We start from the raw sequence: 20,145 nt of genomic DNA, 5'->3' as shown, positions 1-20,145 counted from the left end.
AGTGCACAGAACAAGGCAATAACTCAATGGAGATGAAGATCATGTACACAAGCAGTCAGATTGCAGATGGGGAACAAGAAAACGCTTGTGAAGGAAACAGATCTCTTTACCTGTACTATTCATTTATGAAAAGATGTGTAGAACTGGAGGTACATGTGAGAATATGAGTGACATCTTTACTGTGCAAAGGATATTTTTTCACCTGTCTAGAGGATACGTGATAATAATCTGTGGGGGCCCCATCCCTAGGAACTACACTAATCTCTAGAATGGGGTTGCTTGTTCAGTCTCTTAGCAAGACCACAGTGAGGAGGAGTTTCATATATTGGCCCTGTCCATTCAATTTCTATGAAGCCAAAAGAAGTTTGGTTGAGCAAAGGATTAAGCACAGTAAATGCCAAGACCAGACATCAGGTAAGAGGCTTTTGTCTTACATATTAGATATTATGTAACAATTATCTAATATTTATGTACAATTAAATGATTAATGCATCTTATGATACTGCTAGTAGAGAGGAGACCCATCACCAAGGCTTTCCACAAACCCTCATCCGAGCACTATATTATTAATGGTCAGATAACACAAATAATGATAGTTTTTTGTAAATAATGTACAAAAAAAAAAAAAAAAAAAACCAGATTTAGGGCTTGTTCACATCTGTGCCCGGTCTCCGTTCTGCAGGTTTCCGTTTCCTGCACAAAACAGAGGCAGGAGATGGAAACCTGCAGGACTCTTTCAAGCCCATTCATTTGAATGGGTTTGAAAGATGTCCAGCCGTGAGCAGCGGTGAGCGTTTTATGCTCTCCGCTGCGAAACCATTTTTTTAAAATTGAACACAGAGACGGACATGCAGTACTCTGTGTCCGATTTAAAAAAAAAACGGTTTCGCGGCGGAGAGCATAAAACGCTCACCGCCGCTCACGGCCGGACCCGGTCTGACAGGTTTCCGTCTTCTGCATGCAGAAAACGGAAAACACAGAACGGACTGCCGAACGCTATTGTGAACCTAGCATCAGGAAAAAGTCCTTTGGGGTCAAAGAGTTCAAGTGTAGAATTTATGGAGAACTAATGTTCCTTTATACCAGTGATCTGCAGTATGCATACAACAGGAGGTGCTTCCTGTATTTATTCAGGTGTAGGCGCCACTGACCCCTGTCCAGAAAGTATGTCCGCGGGCACCACCATTCTTTAAAGGGGCTGTATCATTGGGAAAAGTCATTTTTAGATAAGCACATCCTTGCATAGCCTTTAGAAAGTCTATTCCACCCCTACCTTTTGTATGTAAATCGCCTCAGTGGTTTTTGAATGAGCCCGTTTTTATGCATATTCTAATTGGCCTCTTGGTGCACCCCGGAAGTCTTATCGTGCACCCTCTGCCTATTCTTTCCTATGTATGTGTACAGCACAGGCTGCTGCTGATGACTTCCTGCTTGCACACACAGATAGGAGACAATAGCAGAGACTAGTGCTGCTGGGAACTTCCTGTGCTGGCTGGAAGCTCATTAGCATATGAATAAAAACGGAATTATTCAAAAACCACTGAGACAATCTATATACTAAAGGTAGGTGTGGAATAGACTTTCTAAAGGCTATGCAAGGATGTGATTAGTTAAAAATGACTTTTCCCAATGATAGAGCCCCTTTAAGAGCTCAGTGAGTGCTTATATGAGTACCGAGATGCTCATTATAATTACAGGTGCACAAATTACTCACACCTCTCCTCCGGGCACCAAATGCTGATGTCAAGGCAGGTCCTTGAGCAGAGAGTAAGTATGGAGCAGGGTGTTAAGCACTGAATACAGCTCACCATTTGCTCCTTAATAGTCCCTGGTTGTGGGAAAATTATACTGAGTGTAGGGGCAATATGAGTGCCATTATGTTATATGTGGGGGCACTGATGGGGCCAACAAACTACTTATGGGGGAACAGCGAGGGAACCATTACAAAACTGCTGACTCCAAACAAAGCCTTATTTTTTATTACTACTTTTGGGGTACTCGGTTGGGCCTTTCTCTAACTTCGTTTGTGAAGGTTGAGAAGCAATGCTTTAGACCAGACCATAAATAAAATACACAGAAAATACACTAGCAAACTCACTTACAGTTTTGGCTTTGCAAATACTGGTGGAGGCTCTTTCATAGATCCAGAAAATGCTGCATATGACTGGCCATTCAGCATATCCTGGCTATTTGATCCATAGTTCCTTCCCACCAGGATACCTTCTTCAGATGAGGATTCGCTTCCTTTGTCATCATCGGGCAAGTTGAAATGAACTCTCAGGCCAATTTTTGAGCTTGGTCTTGGCTCATTATGGTTCACTAAGACCCCCTCTAGTTTAGGCTTTGGAGGTGGTTCTACTAAAACTGGGGGTGCTGTAGAGGGCAGGGGCTCCCTTTTAAAGGCATCTATGTTGATTGTGCTTATGGTTAGAGCAGGTTTAATAGAATTTTCATCGGAGCCTGCAAGAACAAGAAAATGAAAGCTGTCATTTTATCACAAACTTAGCAAAACTTATTGTACATTCTCTAAAAATTCAACAGAATAGAGCCACTAAGAAATAAGGGCATAATAATTATTGGTATAACTAGGACGGTGTTGGTGTCCTATAGACATTTCCATTATTAAGCTTACTTTATCACATATCCTGCTATAGTACATATTACTTTAATGTAGGCATGCAGTATCCACTATGTATAGAGCAGTCAGGTGCATGATCGGCATACGGGACTGATGGAGATATCCAAGCAGTCCATCAGTCCCATAGAAGTGAATAGAGCAGTCGTCATGCATGCACACCATTACTCTGTTTACATGGATGACCCCCATTCTGAATATCAATGGGGATGCAACAGTTGGACCTTCAGAAACCAGTTTTCCTTAGGGCCAGACTCTGCACCCAACATTCTTGGGCATACACCAGTCCACTCAATTCATGGGGGCACACGGCCCTGCTCCTTTATAACAATAACTGCACACCTCTGTCTGCATACAGTAATTTGGGTAGTGTCTGAACCTGCCCACTGCCCAATATCATCAGTCTGCTCATGCACGTCCATATTATGTGCTGTAGAAGGACACCATGGAGCAATACATGTAGGTTGTGCTTTCTAGCAGCAGTTCAAAGACTTTTATATCTATGACAGTAGATGAGAGGTTGGGCGAATGCTTGGTACTGAAGAAACACAATAACAATCCCTAATTAAAATGCATGTGTGATGAGACTTTTAAGAAGGGTAAGAAACCAAGGGTCCACTGGGGAAGAACCGCGCTCACAGGTCCCGTGAGACTTTGACCTAGAAGACTAGACTAACTGTAAAAATGGAAAACTCCTGTAACTAAATTAAAGGGATTATCAGTTTTCTAGTTCTCTACAGTTAGTGAGTGAGCAGTGTGCCTCGCCAAAGTATGTAAGTATTACCGAGAGCATCACTGTCTCAGTACAGATGACCTTTGCGGGTCCTGGATGTTGGACCCCTGCAGAGTTAATACAGATGACCTTTCCTAATGATAGGCCATCAATACTAAAAACCCTTTTATCCTACTAATATTATAAAAAAGTTTGTGTGTTTGGATGTTTGTTCCTCAATCACGCCTACACCGCCGCATGGATTGTCCAGCAGCAGGGCTTGGTGTTGGGTGGGTCCTGGGTGGGGGGCGCAGGGATGGTGGTGGGGAGGAGTGGTTTGTGTGGGGGGGGGAGCACGGGGGCTGTAGCGGGAGGGGGAGGAGTGGTGGGTAGGCACAGGGCTGGTGGTGGGGAGGGGGGGTTTGCACAGGGTCTGTAGCGGGAGCGCACGGGAGGGGAGGCCGCACCCCAGGCGAGTTTAGGGGGTTCCGGGGCACACCTAGGTATACAGCACTGTGACAGATATGTGGAACAGAGCCAACACACACTAGCGGGCAATGGGCTACACAACAGCGGCTCAGCGACAACATCGACCCGCGGACGAAGTCGCGGGCAGATGCTAGTCATATCTCAAAGAATCTACTCACGCTGTGACTTACCTTTCACAGACAAATAGGCAGTGCTAGAAGTGGTGCCATACTTGTTGCTTGCTGTACATGTAAACATGCCAGAATCTTCTGAGAAGACTTCTGCAATAACTAAAGTGCATATCTCTTCTGTGGATTGAAACAGAAATAATCTTTATTAACTACAAATAATCTTGATCAATTTGAATTCATGTACTTTTAGGGATGTGTAGTCTGGTTCTACAGAACACCTTCTTCAATCCATTCACTTTTTGATTTTTTATTTATTTAGTAAGTAAGTAGGGGCTGTTAATTGGAGGGAGGTTGATCACTTTAAAGGGAGTTTATCATCAGCTACAGTGATTTTTAACTAAGCATATATTTGGATAGCCTTTAGAAAGGCTATTCCAGATATACCTTTTATTCATTAATCCTCCCAGCTGGTTTTGAATTAGCCCGCTTTTATTGATATGCTAATTAGCCACCAGGAGCACGGGATGTTCACTGAGCTCTGTGTGATGTGTGTAAACAGGGAGAAGTGAGAGCAGGGAGCAGGGAAGGCTGATGAGTCCTCAGCAGCACAGCAGCCTCCCCCTGTATACACATATCACACATTGATCTCAGAAAACCCCAACAATGACAAGAACAAGAAATACAACCATATACTCACCAGGTTCAGCCATAGATCGAGGTTCTAGAAGAAGATAAAGAAATCTGGTTCAGTTTTATGATTTTCACCTTTGATTCATTAACAGACTCATAAACCATATGAAACTGAGCCAACTACCTATACAAGTACATATAGTACATATAAACATCAGCATATCACTGATACTTATAGATTCCCCCCCCAGCCTTGCCCCAAATCTCTAAAAACAGAGAATCCCACTAAGGTAAGATTAATAGGGTAGCAATAATTTTTCAATAAACCTTAAAATTTTATAAAAGAGAAAGGTTGGTTCAATTCTTTTTGGCATGGCCTCTTTGGTCCATTCAGTACATATCAACGGTCCTGTCCAGAAAAACTAGTTATATGTTTAGATGCGATACTGTATAAAATAAAAGTCAATTACTTTTCTGTAAAATCCGAAAATCTGGTGAATCTTCAATCAATGTTCCTTCTCTGTACCATTCAACCTTTGGAGAAGGGGACCCCTTGACTCGACTTTCAAATACAACCAATTGACCCTCAGAAGACGTTATGTCTTGCAGAGTCTAGGAAACAAAGACAGACAAGATAAAACAGATAAGACCAGCTTAATATAACACTTAATAGCATCACTATAACACCATGGGAGACTAGTAAAAATCAGATACAGATGTAGCGGTCTGTAATGTGCATCTGATAACTAGCTGCAGTATTATATCACACAAGTCAGTGATGTATGCCTCATTTATTAGGGACTATAATATAGGGATAATAAATGGTCTATATACACTGAATTGCCACGCCTGGCTTTCAGAACAGCAAAAATGTGTTGTGACGTACACAGGTTAAAGGATCCAGGGTGTGCCAAGAAAACATTTCACCAATCATTATGGGGCTGCGTTCACATGGTGCCTTTCTGTTTCAGGAAGCAGTGACCATTTGCACAGGTTTGCTTGTCTGTCAGAATGATTCTTGACATCCTCCTCTGTCCACTTCCGTCACAAGTTGTTTACATTCACATGATCTCCTTTAGCTGGGTGTTTTCCCTCTTCTTATAAGAGGAAGCCCCATAAGATTGGCAGATTTTGAAACACTATCCCCCCTAGTCTAACCCACGATAACCATGTCTCGTTCAAGGTCGATCGGATTGCTCAATTTTCCCATTCTAATGTGAATTCACACTGAAACTGATGCTCTGAAAATGTAATTAACAGTAAATGCGTTCTGAGATCACTTGTCTAATTTCCATACAGTGACACGCTATTTATCAGGGTGTCTCTAATAAAATGGCCATTCAGTGTACAGGTGTTAGTTTTTAGAATGATTCATTTTATGTTTATCATTATGCTTTAGATTTACATATATAACCAAATAGACTATATCAAGGTATTTCACCTTTGTAAAAACAGGGGCAGCCATTAATGGTCTTCCGTCCAGCCCTTGTAGGTATGTAGTGGAACTCTGAAAGATTTAAAGAGAAGTTAAAAATTCTATTCCTGGAGTAAAGTCGACAGTAATATCTAATAATAACTAATAATATCCTTGGACAAAAGATTCTTGGCCAACTCAATATGTGCTAAAGTAACAACAAAAATTAAATTTCAAAAATGTCTTTATTACAGTATTAATGGTGGCGGTGCAATACATGGGGATTACAAGGCCTGTGGCCTTTTTGTATCTATCAAGTTCTAATTTCTGACGTTATAACCAATCATTTAGTTTATTACAATTTTTAAGAGATGAAATATAAAGCAGTGAAATGATAGACTTCCTCACCGGTTGGGTTATTGTTGGTTGTGCTTGCTGTACAACAGTGATTGGGACATTGATTTCTTGAATGGCTGCGGGTGTAGACACTTCCTCTTCCAAATTTTCACTTTGGGACCTTTACAGCAATACAAAGACAATAAGTTAGTATTCCAAAAAAAGATGCACCCTCAGAATGAAATAATAGTACATACACCTTACAGATGACCAATCATGTCAATATAAGCTTGTAAAGTAAATGCATAGCATTGTAACTACAGTGTTATAGATTATAATACAGCAGACAATTTATGTACTTTATGGTATAACAATGGGATGGGGCCATTTAGCCTACGTAAACTTTTATTTATTTTTAAAGAAAAGTGCCTGCGTCTTTGCCTATTACTCCTGTCTTTACTCTGAGTGATTTTGGACCATATACAGTGGCGTAAATAACTGTGGTAGAAGCTGTAACGACTGCCTCAAGGCCCGGAATATTAGGGGCCGGTGGCAGGGAGAGGTAAATAACAGTGTTTTTTATGTTTGTAACCTCCCCCGAGTCTCCAATCATTATACTCTATAATAATTGTTCATAGGGTGTCCACAATGTGGCATAATACTGTGTACCCCCGTGTATGCAAGATTTCGATTTGTCCCTGTTTCAAATGTTCGCCTTGGGGTCCAGCCATTCCTTTTTTTTTTTTTTTTTTTTTGATTGAAAAATGAGATGTTTATTGGAAAATGTACATACTATGGCTTAAAATGGTGATTATTGTTAGGCTTCTTATACACATTTTTGGCATTCTCAATGGTAGAAAGAACCATATGTTTTTCATCACTTTTCGGAGCACTTTTTTTGGTCCCTCTAAATTTAAAAAATCTAAACATTATATACCCTCATGGTGTATATTAGATAATTGCTCCCCATTGCATCCTATGGAACCAAGAAGATTAAACAGTACACACGAGCTACCAAAGCTTTTAGGCCTTTGATTTGCCTGATTAGGGTTAATAGTGTTTTTTTTTTTTTAAATCAGATAATTTTTATTAACAAATTTTTCTTCACATAAAATCAAACAATCAACAAAATATCTGCAATACAACAACAATTCAAAGTAAATATGGAGACACAATCCGACATATAAGGGGGGGGGGGGTCCATTAGGACTAAATCTCCCGAACCTCCTTTGATTTCCATGCAAAGAATAGCACTCAGGGGATCAAGGAAACAGATAAAGTAGAAGTGAGAGATCTATCCCTAATCAGAGACGGGGAGGGAAGACCAGGTGTGTCCGACCATGCCCCCCCCCAAATTTTTTCAAATTTATTTTGGGCCTTTCTCTGTATATATACTCCCCTCTCCAGCCTAATAGTATTATTAACTCTAGGTATCAATTCCACCAGAGAAGGAGTGCTTAGGTCCAACCCATGATAAGCAATCAATTTTCTTGCCTGGTATAATACAAGACAAGGGTCCAGCCATTCCTAGTAATGCCACTGTCCATATTCCATACACAGGCAATGTCAGTTTACAATGCAGTCCATGGAGAGGGAAGGGCTAGGATATGGAACTCCTGATAACCCAATTGTGTTGTGAGAAAACATTCTCTGCTTTGAGGAGCCCTATTATTCCTCCCCACTCCCTTCTCTATAGACTTTTATTATACAGATTTGATCAGCGAAAGGTGGCAAATAAGTGAAGAAACAGACACTTATCTTTACTAACACATATATAAGTTTATAATCTTCATCTGCACTATAGATTTAAGAAAGCGCAAAGGTTTAGTTCCGCTTTAACATTTTTCATTTTACTTATACCAGGTACTATTTAGTATCACATTTCCATTACATTTAGTATTAGTACTGAATAAAATAACATAGTTTGACCATTTACAGTTTATATAGAATTAATCTACAGAAAACAGTTGAGTAAATACGTTCACAGATTCTAGAATAATCCACATTTTAGGTCTGTATTATTATTATTGCCTGTTCACACTACTTCTGTAGTGCAGATTAACCCTATATGCCAGGAACTCCTGGATCATTTGTTAAAAAGATGCAAAGGCCCCATTGTACCAATGAAGGTGAAGAGTATTCTTTTGGCTTCTCTTCGTCATCTATCTAACAGTAAGGAGTAGCACAAAAGACAATTCTAGTCCTTACTGATGTGTCTAGGCAAAAACATAAATTGTGTGGTGTACTTTTATTTTATGGGTGACTGATAACACTGTATTACATCTGTAACAGGTATTCATTTAATATGTGCCATAAAAAAAAGCCTCCATGTATACGACCAAGTGTGCATCCAGTGTGGGGCAGAACACACTCAGATGACACTCGTAGTGACATCCAAGTGCATTCCGTTATGCATTCATGTCTATGGGAGCTTCAGATCCATTCCGTTCAGATGACACGGAGCAAGATAGGACCTGCTCTATAATCATCTGTGTCACTGGAACAAATGGATCTGATGTCCCCATAGGCATGAAGGCATAACAGAATGCACTCAGATGGCATTCAAAGTGTCATCTGAGTGCATTCTGCTGCAAAGTCAGCCCCATATCGGATGTACACTTGGTTGTCTGCATGGAGTCTTACAGTACAGAGCTGTATTCACAAATGTACTGACTTCAGAGCCCTCATCACCCAGCATTCCCTGATATTTTGTGTGTACACAGGGTTCTATAATAAATTTCAGTATAGCAGTTGAGTTCTCAATATTCATTTCCACCACTTGATTATGGGAGGTCAACAACTCTGTTTACATCTGCTTTTTCCTTTTGTTAGAGGTATAAGTTACGCTGGGTTCACACCAGCGTTCAGCAGTCCACCCGTTCTCAGGTTTCCGTCTTCTGCATGCAGAAGACGGAAACCTGCCATGCCAAGTCCGGCCGTGAGCGTTTTATGCTCTCCACGGTGAAACTTTTTTTTTTTTAAAACTGGACAAAGAGTACTGCATGTCCGACTCTGTGTCCAGTTTAAAAAAAAACGGTTTCGCCACGGAGAGCATAAAACGCTCACCAGCCGGACACTTTTCAAACCCATTCAAATGAATGGGTTTGAAAGATGGTGGCAGGTTTCCGTCTCCTGCCCTGTTTTGTGCAGGAAACAGAAACCTGCAGAACAGAGTCCCGGGCGCAGATGTGAACGAGCCCTATGGAATAAACCCTGAAGGGTTAAGGTGGTAGGCAGCACCCATTGGTTTCTATTGTTAAAAAAAGTGAATACGGATGTCAACATATGATTTTATCATGGTTAATTTTAGATGACATTTTTTTATGCCTCTCCCGTTTCTGCCTTCCTTATTTCTCTACTGTGTGGTTCCCCCACCTCAGCTATTGACTGGCCAAGCAGGCATTTCCTGCAGTGTAAAGACGGGGTTGGGAAGTGATGTGCAGTGGGAACTCGGACATTGTCAGAACAGCAATGGTCGGGGACTCACGAAGGTGAGTATAAGCCAATCTATTATTAATTTTTTTTAAGCTATCTGCATTCCCTTGCCACATTTTTATATAAGTGGAGTCTGTAAAATTTCATTGGAAACACAAACTTTCCCTCACTGTAACGTCTCCCTCCATCTGCTTTCTCTTACACTATGTTGATTATGGGAAGAATATGCAAATCTGTTTCTCAAGATGTAAATAAGGAAACAGTGCCTCTGTATGCTGCCCTCTAGGGGAAGCTCCCTTGAACATCATGCCCGACTTTCCCACAAGCCTTTGCTGCAATGATACGAGATTTTGCCAAGTCAGTATCCCAGCTGTGGACAGCGCTGTTTTGATCTGATTGGATCTCATCAGCACAGCCTAGGGAGAACTGACTTGGCAGAGGCAAGAGACTTCTAGACCAGGTTATGCTGAGTTCACACCAGCGTCTGGACTCCGTTATCAGGTTTCCGTCTTCTGTATGCAGAAGACGGAAACTTGTAATGCAGAGTCCAGCCGTGAGCGCCGGTGAGCGTTTTGAGCTCTCTGCGGCGAAAGTTTTTTTTTTTTTTTTTTAATCCGGACACAGAGTACTGCATGTCCGACTCTGTGTCTGGTTTTAAAAAAAAACAAAAAAACTTTAGCCGCGGAGAGCATAAAACGCTCACCGATGCTCACGGCCAGACATTTTTCAAACCCATTCAAATGAATGGGTTTGAAAGATGCCGGCAGGTTTCTGTCTCCTGCCCCTGTTTTGTGCAGGAAACGGACACCTGCAGAACGGACTCCCAGGTGCAGATGTGAACGAGCCCTTATGGGGATAATGTCACTCCTTGAGGAGACACCACCTTGTCAGGTGTGTGGAGTCTGACAAAGCCATTTTAGCTCCACTGTGGGGGGTTATGGGAAGAATATGCTAATCTGTTTCCCAAGATGTAAATAGGGAAACAATGCCTCTGTATGCTGCCCTCTAGGGGAAGCTCCCTTGAACATCATGCCCGACTTTCCCACAAGCCTTTGCTGCAATGACTCCCCTAGAGGGCAGCATACAGAGGCACTGTTTTCCTATTTACATCTTGGTGGTCTCTCCTCAAGGAGTGAAATTATCTCCATAACCATTATTATTATTTATTTATATAGCACCATTAATTCCATGGTGCTTTACATTTGGGAGTTACACACAATACACAGAATATACAGGTAGATATAATACTAACAGTGACTCGCTGGCACAGTGGGGTAGAGGGCCCTGCCCGCGAGGGCTTACAATCTATGAGGGAAGGGGGGTAGAGACAGAAGGAGAGGGGGAGACTGTACAGATGGCAGTGCGGTGATAGTGTTATTGGAGGTTGTAGGCTATGTTGACTATGTTGATTAGTACAGCATCACATGAGTAACTACAGTGAGTACCATCTCTACTTGCTGGGAGGAAAGTGTGATTATCCTCTCCTCTATATTCTAACTATGCTAAGATAACATAAGTTTACAGCCCAGAAGGCTGTACATTTCTCTGAACTGATAATTATAACTGAGTGACAGAAACTGTCTCATCATCAGCGTTAGAAGTTTCTATCTTCACCTGTGAAGAGTCTGTGTGATACAGCCCATTGCATTTTCATCATACAGAAAGTTCTGGTACATGTATGAGTAGTGACACATACATCTCTATAGATTCAAGTGAAAGTGTTACCAAAGCTTGACACACTACTTCTAAGCTATGGCCCCGGTGTAATTTATAGAAATAGAAGCAGCAAGAAAAAGTACAGGCGAGAGATTGACTTATGGAATGTCTTAATGCAGCACATGGGAAACCTTAGTACTGATGTGTCCCCAGAACTTCTGACATTGTTGGAGACTAGAAAATGGTCACAGAGAAGACTCCCTAGATTATCAGTAACCTTCATAAAACAGAATAAAAAAAAGAATTTTACAAAATTACTCTGAACAACACATACGTACTGATCCATGTCAGTCTTGCCGACTTCACCTTCAGACTCCGATGAGGACGCCCCTGTCCAGAAAAAAGAAATTGACTATAGTGTACCATTATAACATTATTATATAACATTATTCCTTAAATTCAGGTGACCCTAACCTGTGTATTTGGGTTAATATTGGGCTCTGGTGAGAGATTTCTTTTAAACGATGAGTTTACATGTTCAGGTTCAGATGCTGTTCTTAAAGACAAAGCTAGTAGTGGATTGAGAAAAAGAAAAGAAGAGTAGCACCTTTCCTCAATGCCATCGCTCCCTTTATAATTGACACCTGACCTTGAACTGCATCTGAAAACCAGAACGTGTAAACCCACCCAAAGAGAACTCATCACATGAAACTGAATTTAGCATGCCTATTATAAAGCAGGAGGAATTATATAGAAGGATATCTATCTAACCATCTATAATGTTGTGGGAAAAGAATCAATGACTTGTCACACAGAGAAAGTCGGAATTCACTGAGTAGTTCCACCCACTGGACTCCTAAGATCATCAAAAAGCAAAGATTTAACGTAATATATGACAAGTTATACTGAGTGTTTCCACACAAAAAAATATATATCAGTCTACTCAACTTCTCCTGCTATATACTGTGTGGACGAGTGTATGTTCTTCTTATCCACTAACCTCATGTGTATCTTAACATACTTTCCACTATTTCACTGCTGGTTATGTACGCTTCCTACTTATTAAGATCTCACTGGACCATCACTTTGGTATTTGAGCAACGTATTATCCACTTAAATGGAGAAGAACAATTTGAAGAACCTAGCCATTGTTCACTGTATGGAAAGTGAAATGTGATATCATTCAGAGAATTGCGTCACGGCCTGTGTTCCCTGCCAACCTTGCCTATTTCTGTTCACTGGAGTCATATGTGCTGTGTTCAACTATTGTCTATATATAACCTATTCTAGGAATTGTCCATAGGCTTACGTAGGCAATCTTACAGTTAACATGTATGTGTGTGGTTCATTGATTCATTTGATCTGCACAGATTATATCCATCTAGTACGTTACCTTCTACATATATCTCTGCAGATGTCGAATCTGTTCCATAAATATTAGATGCAAAGCAGGAGTAACGTCCAGTGTCTTCCTCAAATGCTTCTGTAATAACTAAAGTGTTCAGATCTCCTGTCCTTTGGATTTGGATATAGGGGGAATTTTCAAGTTCCTTTCCTTCACAGTACCACCTGTAACAGAAATGAGCAATACATGTTCATACATGTGCGGTAAACTGTCGCAGGGATAAAACAAGAAGAAATATAGTAAATCCATCAATGAGATGGACATCAATTAAACATAGTGATGCACACAAAAGTGACTATTTTCCCATTATGTATAACCAACGTATTTCAGTGCTATATACAGATTGTAATGACACACATTGGGCCTCATCCCCAGACACACCAGTAAGTCACATCATTCTGTTTTAGGACCTTTTTGCAACATATTAATAAATCTATAACTGTATATCTGTTTGTGAGAAAGATTTATGATGTATAGCCATGAGACCACACAAGTGATCCAAAAATACCACGGAGCTAAACTAGTCAGTAAAATACAGGACGCATATTTCACTTACACAATACAGGTTGTTGGCTATAAATGTGAGATGATACAAACATAGGATAACAGATGTTCTAAGTGAAGATTTTAAAAAAACAAAACCAAAAAAAAAAACAAGAAAAAACAAAAACATGTCTAAGAAATATATCTTAGACCATATATGTTACAAATATATATCTTAGAAATATATCAGACTCCTGTACAGACACTTTCTATTATATTTAAGATTTTTAATAATTTTTTGTTTTAAAAGAGGACTTTCTACCATCTCCACCGACTCCAGTAATTTGCATCCTTTTGTAGGTTCTCCTCTATTGGTTTTGGCACAGATTGAAAAAATTTTTTTCTAGCCCCCACCATTCCCGAGCGAAAAGTACAGTTGGTTTTGGTGTCCGAAAAAACTGAAATGTTTCCAACTGTCAGGTGAGTGGGCTCAGGGAGAAGCAGGCAAGGGGGAGTAACTAACACTAACCAATCAGAGGCAGACATTCCCAGAGCTCAGAATCATGCCTCATTGTCTGCTCAGGCCCATAACCAACCCACTTGGCAGTAGAGAGTCTAATAAGCATATTGGTGAGGGCTAGAGAGAAAATTCCAACTGCACTGTGGAGCAGAGCCAATAAAAGAGGACCTATCATGTACACACGTGGACAAAACTAGAGATGAGCGAACACTAAAATGTTCGAGGTTCGAAATTCGATTCGAACAGCCGCTCACTGTTCGAGTGTTCGAATGGGTTTCGAACCCCATTATAGTCTATGGGGAACATAAACTTGTTAAGGGGGAAACCCAAATTCGTGTCTGGAGGGTCACCAAGTCCACTATGACACCCCAGGAAATGATACCAACACCCTGGAATGACACTGGGACAGCAGGGGAAGCATGTCTGGGGGCATAAAAGTCACTTTATTTCATGGAAATCCCTGTCAGTTTGCGATTTTCGCAAGCTAACTTTTCCCCATAGAAATGCATTGGCCAGTGCTGATTGGCCAGAGTACGGAACTCGACCAATCAGCGCTGGCTCTGCTGGAGGAGGCGGAGTCTAAGATCGCTCCACACCAGTCTCCATTCAGGTCCGACCTTAGACTCCGCCTCCTCCGGCAGAGCCAGCGCTGATTGGCCGAAGGCTGGCCAATGCATTCCTATGCGAATGCAGAGACTTAGCAGTGCTGAGTCAGTTTTGCTCAACTACACATCTGATGCACACTCGGCACTGCTACATCAGATGTAGCAATCTGATGTAGCAGAGCCGAGGGTGCACTAGAACCCCTGTGCAAACTCAGTTCACGCTAATAGAATGCATTGGCCAGCGCTGATTGGCCAATGCATTCTATTAGCCCGATGAAGTAGAGCTGAATGTGTGTGCTAAGCACACACATTCAGCACTGCTTCATCACGCCAATACAATGCATTAGCCAGTGCTGATTGGCCAGAGTACGGAATTCGGCCAATCAGCGCTGGCTCTGCTGGAGGAGGCGGAGTCTAAGGTCGGACCTGAATGGAGACTGGTGTGGAGCGATCTTAGACTCCGCCTCCTCCAGCAGAGCCAGCGCTGATTGGCCGAATTCCGTACTCTGGCCAATCAGCACTGGCTAATGCATTGTATTGGCGTGATGAAGCAGTGCTGAATGTGTGTGCTTAGCACACACATTCAGCTCTACTTCATCGGGCTAATAGAATGCATTGGCCAGCGCTGATTGGCCAGAGTACGGAATTCGGCCAATCAGCGCTGGCTCTGCTGGAGGAGGCGGAGTCTAAGGTCGGACCTGAATGGAGACTGGTGTGGAGCGATCTTAGACTCCGCCTCCTCCAGCAGAGCCAGCGCTGATTGGCCGAATTCTGTACTCTGGCCAATCAGCGCTGGCCAATGCATTCTATTAGCCCGATGAAGTAATGCATTGTATTGGCGTGATGAAGCAGTGCTGAATGTGTGTGCTTAGCACACACATTCAGCTCTACTTCATCGGGCTAATAGAATGCATTGGCCAATCAGCGCTGGCCAATGCATTCTATTAGCTTGATGAAGCAGAGTGTGCACAAGGGTTCAAGCGCACCCTCGGCTCTGATGTAGCAGAGCCGAGGGTGCACAAGGGTTCAAGTGCACCCTCGGCTCTCCTACATCAGAGCCGAGGGTGCGCTTGAACCCTTGTGCAGCCTCGGCTCTGCTACATCAGAGCCGAGGGTGCGCTTGAACCCTTGTGCAGCCTCGGCTCTCCTACATCAGAGCCGAGGGTGCGCTTGAACCCTTGTGCACACTCTGCTTCATCAAGCTAATAGAATGCATTGGCCAGCACTGATTGGCCAGAGTACGGAATTCGGCCAATCAGCGCTGGCCAATGCATCCCTATGGGAAAAAGTTTATCTCACAAAAATCACAATTACACACCCGATAGAGCCCCAAAAAGTTATTTTTAATAACATTCCCACCTAAATAAAGGTTATCCCTAGCTATCCCTGCCTGTACAGCTATCCCTGTCTCATAGTCACAAAGTTCACATTCTCATATGACCCGGATTTGAAATCCACTATTCGTCTAAAATGGAGGTCACCTGATTTCGGCAGCCAATGACTTTTTCCAATTTTTTTCAATGCCCCCGGTGTCGTAGTTCCTGTCCCACCTCCCCTGCGCTGTTATTGGTGCAAAAAAGGCGCCAGGGAAGGTGGGAGGGGAATCGAATTTTGGCGCACTTTACCACGCGGTGTTCGATTCGATTCGAACATGGCGAACACCCTGATATCCGATCGAACATGTGTTCGATAGAACACTGTTCGCTCATCTCTAGACAAAACTGTTGGCCCCCCTCGTTTAATAAAAGAAAAACCCACAATGGTCACAGAAATAACTTGAATCTGACAAAAGTAATAATAAATAAAAATTCTATGAAAATGAAAGTCAGACATCGCTTTTTGCTTCAACAGAATTAAAAAAAAATAAAATAAAAAAAATAAATATATATATATATATATATATATATATATATATATATATATATATACATACACACACAGTGGGGCAAAAAAGTATTTAGTCAGTCACCAATAGTGCAAGTTCCCCACTTAAAAAGATGAGAGGCGTCTGTAATTTACATCATAGGTAGACCTCAACTATGAGAGACAAAATGAATAATACTATGTCCCTTAGTGGCCCCTGCACACAGTATTATATCCCCTAGTGGCCCTTGCACACACTATTATTCCCCATAGTGGCCCATGAATATAGTATTATGCCCCATTTTGGACCACCCATGAACAATTATTATACTCTGGGGTCTTTTAGTATGAGATATATATATATATATATATATATATATATATATATATATATATATATATATATATACAGTGGGGCAAAAAAGTATTTAGTCAGTCACCAATAGTGCAAGTTCCACCACTTAAAAAGATGAGAGGCGTCTGTAATTTACATCATAGGTAGACCTCAACTATGAGAGACAAAATGAGAAAACAAATCCAGAAAATCACATTGTCTGATTTTGTAAGAATTTTTTTTCAAATTATGGTGGAAAATAAGTATTTGGTCACCTACAAACAATCAGGATTTCTGGCTCTCACAGACCTGTAACTTCTTCTTTAAGAGTCTCCTCTTTCCTCCACTCATTACCTGTAGTAATGGCACCTGTTTAAACTTATCAGTATAAAAAGACACCTGTGCACACCCTCAAACAGTCAGACTCCAAACTCCACTATGGTGAAGACCAAAGAGCTGTCAAAGGACACCAGAAACAAAATTGTAGCCCTGCACCAGGCTGGGAAGACTGAATCTGCAATAGGCAACCAGCTTGGATTGATGAAATCAACTGTGGGAGCAATAATTAGAAAATGGAAGACATACAAGACCACTGATAATCTCCCTCGATCTGGGGCTCCACGCAAAATCTCACCCCGTGGGGTCAAAATGATCACAAGAACGGTGAGCAAAAATCCCAGAACCACGCGGGGGGACCTAGTGAATGAACTGCAGAGAGCTGGGACCAATGTAACAAAGCCTACCATCAGTAACACACTACGCCGCCAGGGGCTCAGATCCTGCAGTGCCAGACGTGTCCCACTGCTTAAGCCAGTACATGTCCGGGCCCGTCTGAAGTTTGCTAGAGAGCATTTGGATGATCCAGAAGAGTATTGGGAGAATGTCCTATGCTCTGATGAAACCAAACTGGAACTGTTTGGTAGAAACACAACTTTTTGTGTTTGGAGGAAAAAGAATACTGAGTTGCATCCATCAAACACCATACCTACTGTAAAGCATGGGGGTGGAAACATCATGCTTTGGGGCTGTTTCTCTGCAAAGGGGCCAGGACAACTGATCCGGGTACATGAAAGAATGAATGGGGCCATGTATCGTGAGATTTTGAGTGCAAACCTCCTTCCATCAGCAAGGGCATTGAAGATGAAACGTGGCTGGGTCTTTCAACATGACAATGATCCAAAGCACACCGCCAGGGCAACGAAGGAGTGGCTTTGTAAGAAGCATTTCAAGGTCCTGGAGTGGCCTAGCCAGTCTCCAGATCTCAACCCTATAGAAAACTTTTGGAGGGAGTTGAAAGTCCGTGTTGCCAAGCGAAAGCCCCAAAACATCATTGCTCTAGAGGAGATCTGCATGGAGGAATGGGCCAACATACCAACAACAGTGTGTGCCAACCTTGTGAAGACTTACAGAAAACGTTTGACCTCTGTCATTGCCAACAAAGGATATATAACAAAGTATTGAGATGAAATTTTGTTACTGACCAAATACTTATTTTCCACCAGAATTTGCAAATAAATTCTTACAAAATCAGACAATGTGATTTTCTGGATTTGTTTTCTCATTTTGTCTCTCATAGTTGAGGTCTACCTATGATGTAAATTACAGACGCCTCTCATCTTTTTAAGTGGTGGAACTTGCACTATTGGTGACTGACTAAATACTTTTTTGCCCCACTGTATATATATATATATATATATATATATATATATATATATAAAACTCATACTAAAAGACCCCAGAGTATAATAATTGTTCATGGGTGGTCCAAAATGGGGCATAATACTATATTCATGGGCCACTATGGGGAATAATAGTGTGTGCAGGGGCCACTAGGGGATATAATACTGTGTGCAGGGGCCACTAAGGGACATAGTATTATTCCCCATAGAGGCCCATGAATATAGTATTGTGTGCAGGGGCCACTAAGGGGCATAATACTATATTCATGGGCAACTATGGGGAATAATACTGTGTGCAGGGGCATAATACTATATTCATGGGCCAATAAGAGGCATAATACTGTGTGCCGAAATGCGATCTGTGCGGGGGGGTGTCAATAGGGGGACCCCATGTCATTGGGGCCCCGCCATTCCTAATTATGCCACTGGGTGCGCCTAGCTACTAGAAGCTGACGTACAATTATTCTGTAAAGCTGGAGACTAGAATAAGGATCTGCCACTATGGCCAAGATACACTAGATCTAAAATACGACAAATACAATAAACAAATCCATAAAAGTTCTAAAACAAGTTGGTAAATGCTTACTAAATACATCAAGTACATTCATATTGATGAAACTACTATAGAATGCTGATATTCCCCCTGTACATCCTGGGGCCACTGATGTGATGAGTAAAACACAACTAGTTAGACTTGTTATTTGAAGAGTGCTCATACTTTTCATATACTAGGATCTTCTTACAGTGGAGCATGATTTATTTGTGTACTGTCTCCTGTTGATGCAGCAGTCTGTCTGTCGCACAGGGCAGGTTTAAGCTAATTTATCACTACAACCACTTTCAATCACTGATGTTTGTTTAGCTGCTACTTGGAAAACTGGGGTCCTTGTGTGGTATTAATAGCTAAATAGTGAATATTAAAGGGGTCGCCCCCAACTCAAAATTCCCCTCTTCGACTGTAGAGTAAGCTGCATCCAACCAAAAATTTTGCAGCAGGAAAATCTATTATTACATGGCTATAAGTTGTTAATAAGTGACACCAAAATGTCCGTATGCTCTTTAAGATGGTTTGGAACTCGCCTTAACATGATACAGAAAATTGCATAGCTACAGTGTATGAGAAAGCTCTATACAAGGAACTTGGAATTCCAACTCTCATCTATAGTACTAGTGACAGACTGTTAACACAAGAATACGGTAGAACCTGAAACCAGTGTTAGGGGCACAAGAACCCGAGTTATGTTGTCTGTACTTAGATATCAGGCCTGGAGTAGTCATCCCCATCATCAGGCCTGGAGAAGTCAGCTGATAGTGTGTGTGACTTCTCCAGGCCTGATGATGGGGATGACTTCTCCAGGCCTGATATCTAAGTACAGACAACATAACTCAGGGGTCTTGTGCCTCTAACACCAGTAAGTATTGTGAAATTTTCAAGGGATAATATATGCTACCAAAGCTCTAGTATGGAAGGAATTTAGTACGATCCATATTAATGACTTTTTAATTAGAGTTAAAGGGATTTTTCCACTGTAGATACTTAACCCATAGCCATAGGACAGGAAGTAAATGTCTGGGGATTCCTGGGGCCAGTTTTGGATAAAATCAGAATAAATCTACCTATCCCAACTTTGGCTTCAAAATAAAATGATTCATTATTTTAAATGCTATGACTATCAATATTGAATAATTAATTGGATGTATAGGTTGTTGCATATTTACTTATACAGTTATTCAATCACTAGCTATTTTCAAGACTTGAATGAGCTTTGCTGCGCCTCTCTGTCCCTGACTGTCAGCCATTTAGTAAGCAGTTGGAGTCAGTGGTTTGACATATTGATT

The 20,145-nt window shown here is 41.5% G+C and overlaps 1 protein-coding gene across 2 annotated transcripts in view; it reads right to left on the bottom strand.

The window, feature by feature from the left end:
* The window catches only part of MYPN (myopalladin), a 123,745-nt gene that overhangs the window by 20,863 nt on the left and 82,737 nt on the right, over positions 1-20,145 (bottom strand). For both annotated transcript variants that reach the window (XM_075258159.1, XM_075258160.1), the window contains 8 exons: positions 12,811-12,986; positions 11,756-11,807; positions 6,399-6,507; positions 6,018-6,083; positions 5,047-5,188; positions 4,644-4,667; positions 4,007-4,123; positions 2,103-2,460 (listed from right to left, as the gene is read on the bottom strand). In XM_075258159.1, coding sequence (XP_075114260.1) covers positions 2,103-2,460; positions 4,007-4,123; positions 4,644-4,667; positions 5,047-5,188; positions 6,018-6,083; positions 6,399-6,507; positions 11,756-11,807; positions 12,811-12,986 — 1,044 coding nt within the window. The remainder of the gene's footprint in view (positions 1-2,102; positions 2,461-4,006; positions 4,124-4,643; positions 4,668-5,046; positions 5,189-6,017; positions 6,084-6,398; positions 6,508-11,755; positions 11,808-12,810; positions 12,987-20,145) is intronic.

The sequence above is a fragment of the Leptodactylus fuscus genome, chromosome 10, assembly GCF_031893055.1.
Source record: "Leptodactylus fuscus isolate aLepFus1 chromosome 10, aLepFus1.hap2, whole genome shotgun sequence".
Classification (NCBI taxonomy): domain Eukaryota; kingdom Metazoa; phylum Chordata; class Amphibia; order Anura; family Leptodactylidae; genus Leptodactylus; species Leptodactylus fuscus.
Note: the sequence above shows the minus strand (reverse complement) of the source record. Positions and strands in the feature narration are given on the sequence as shown.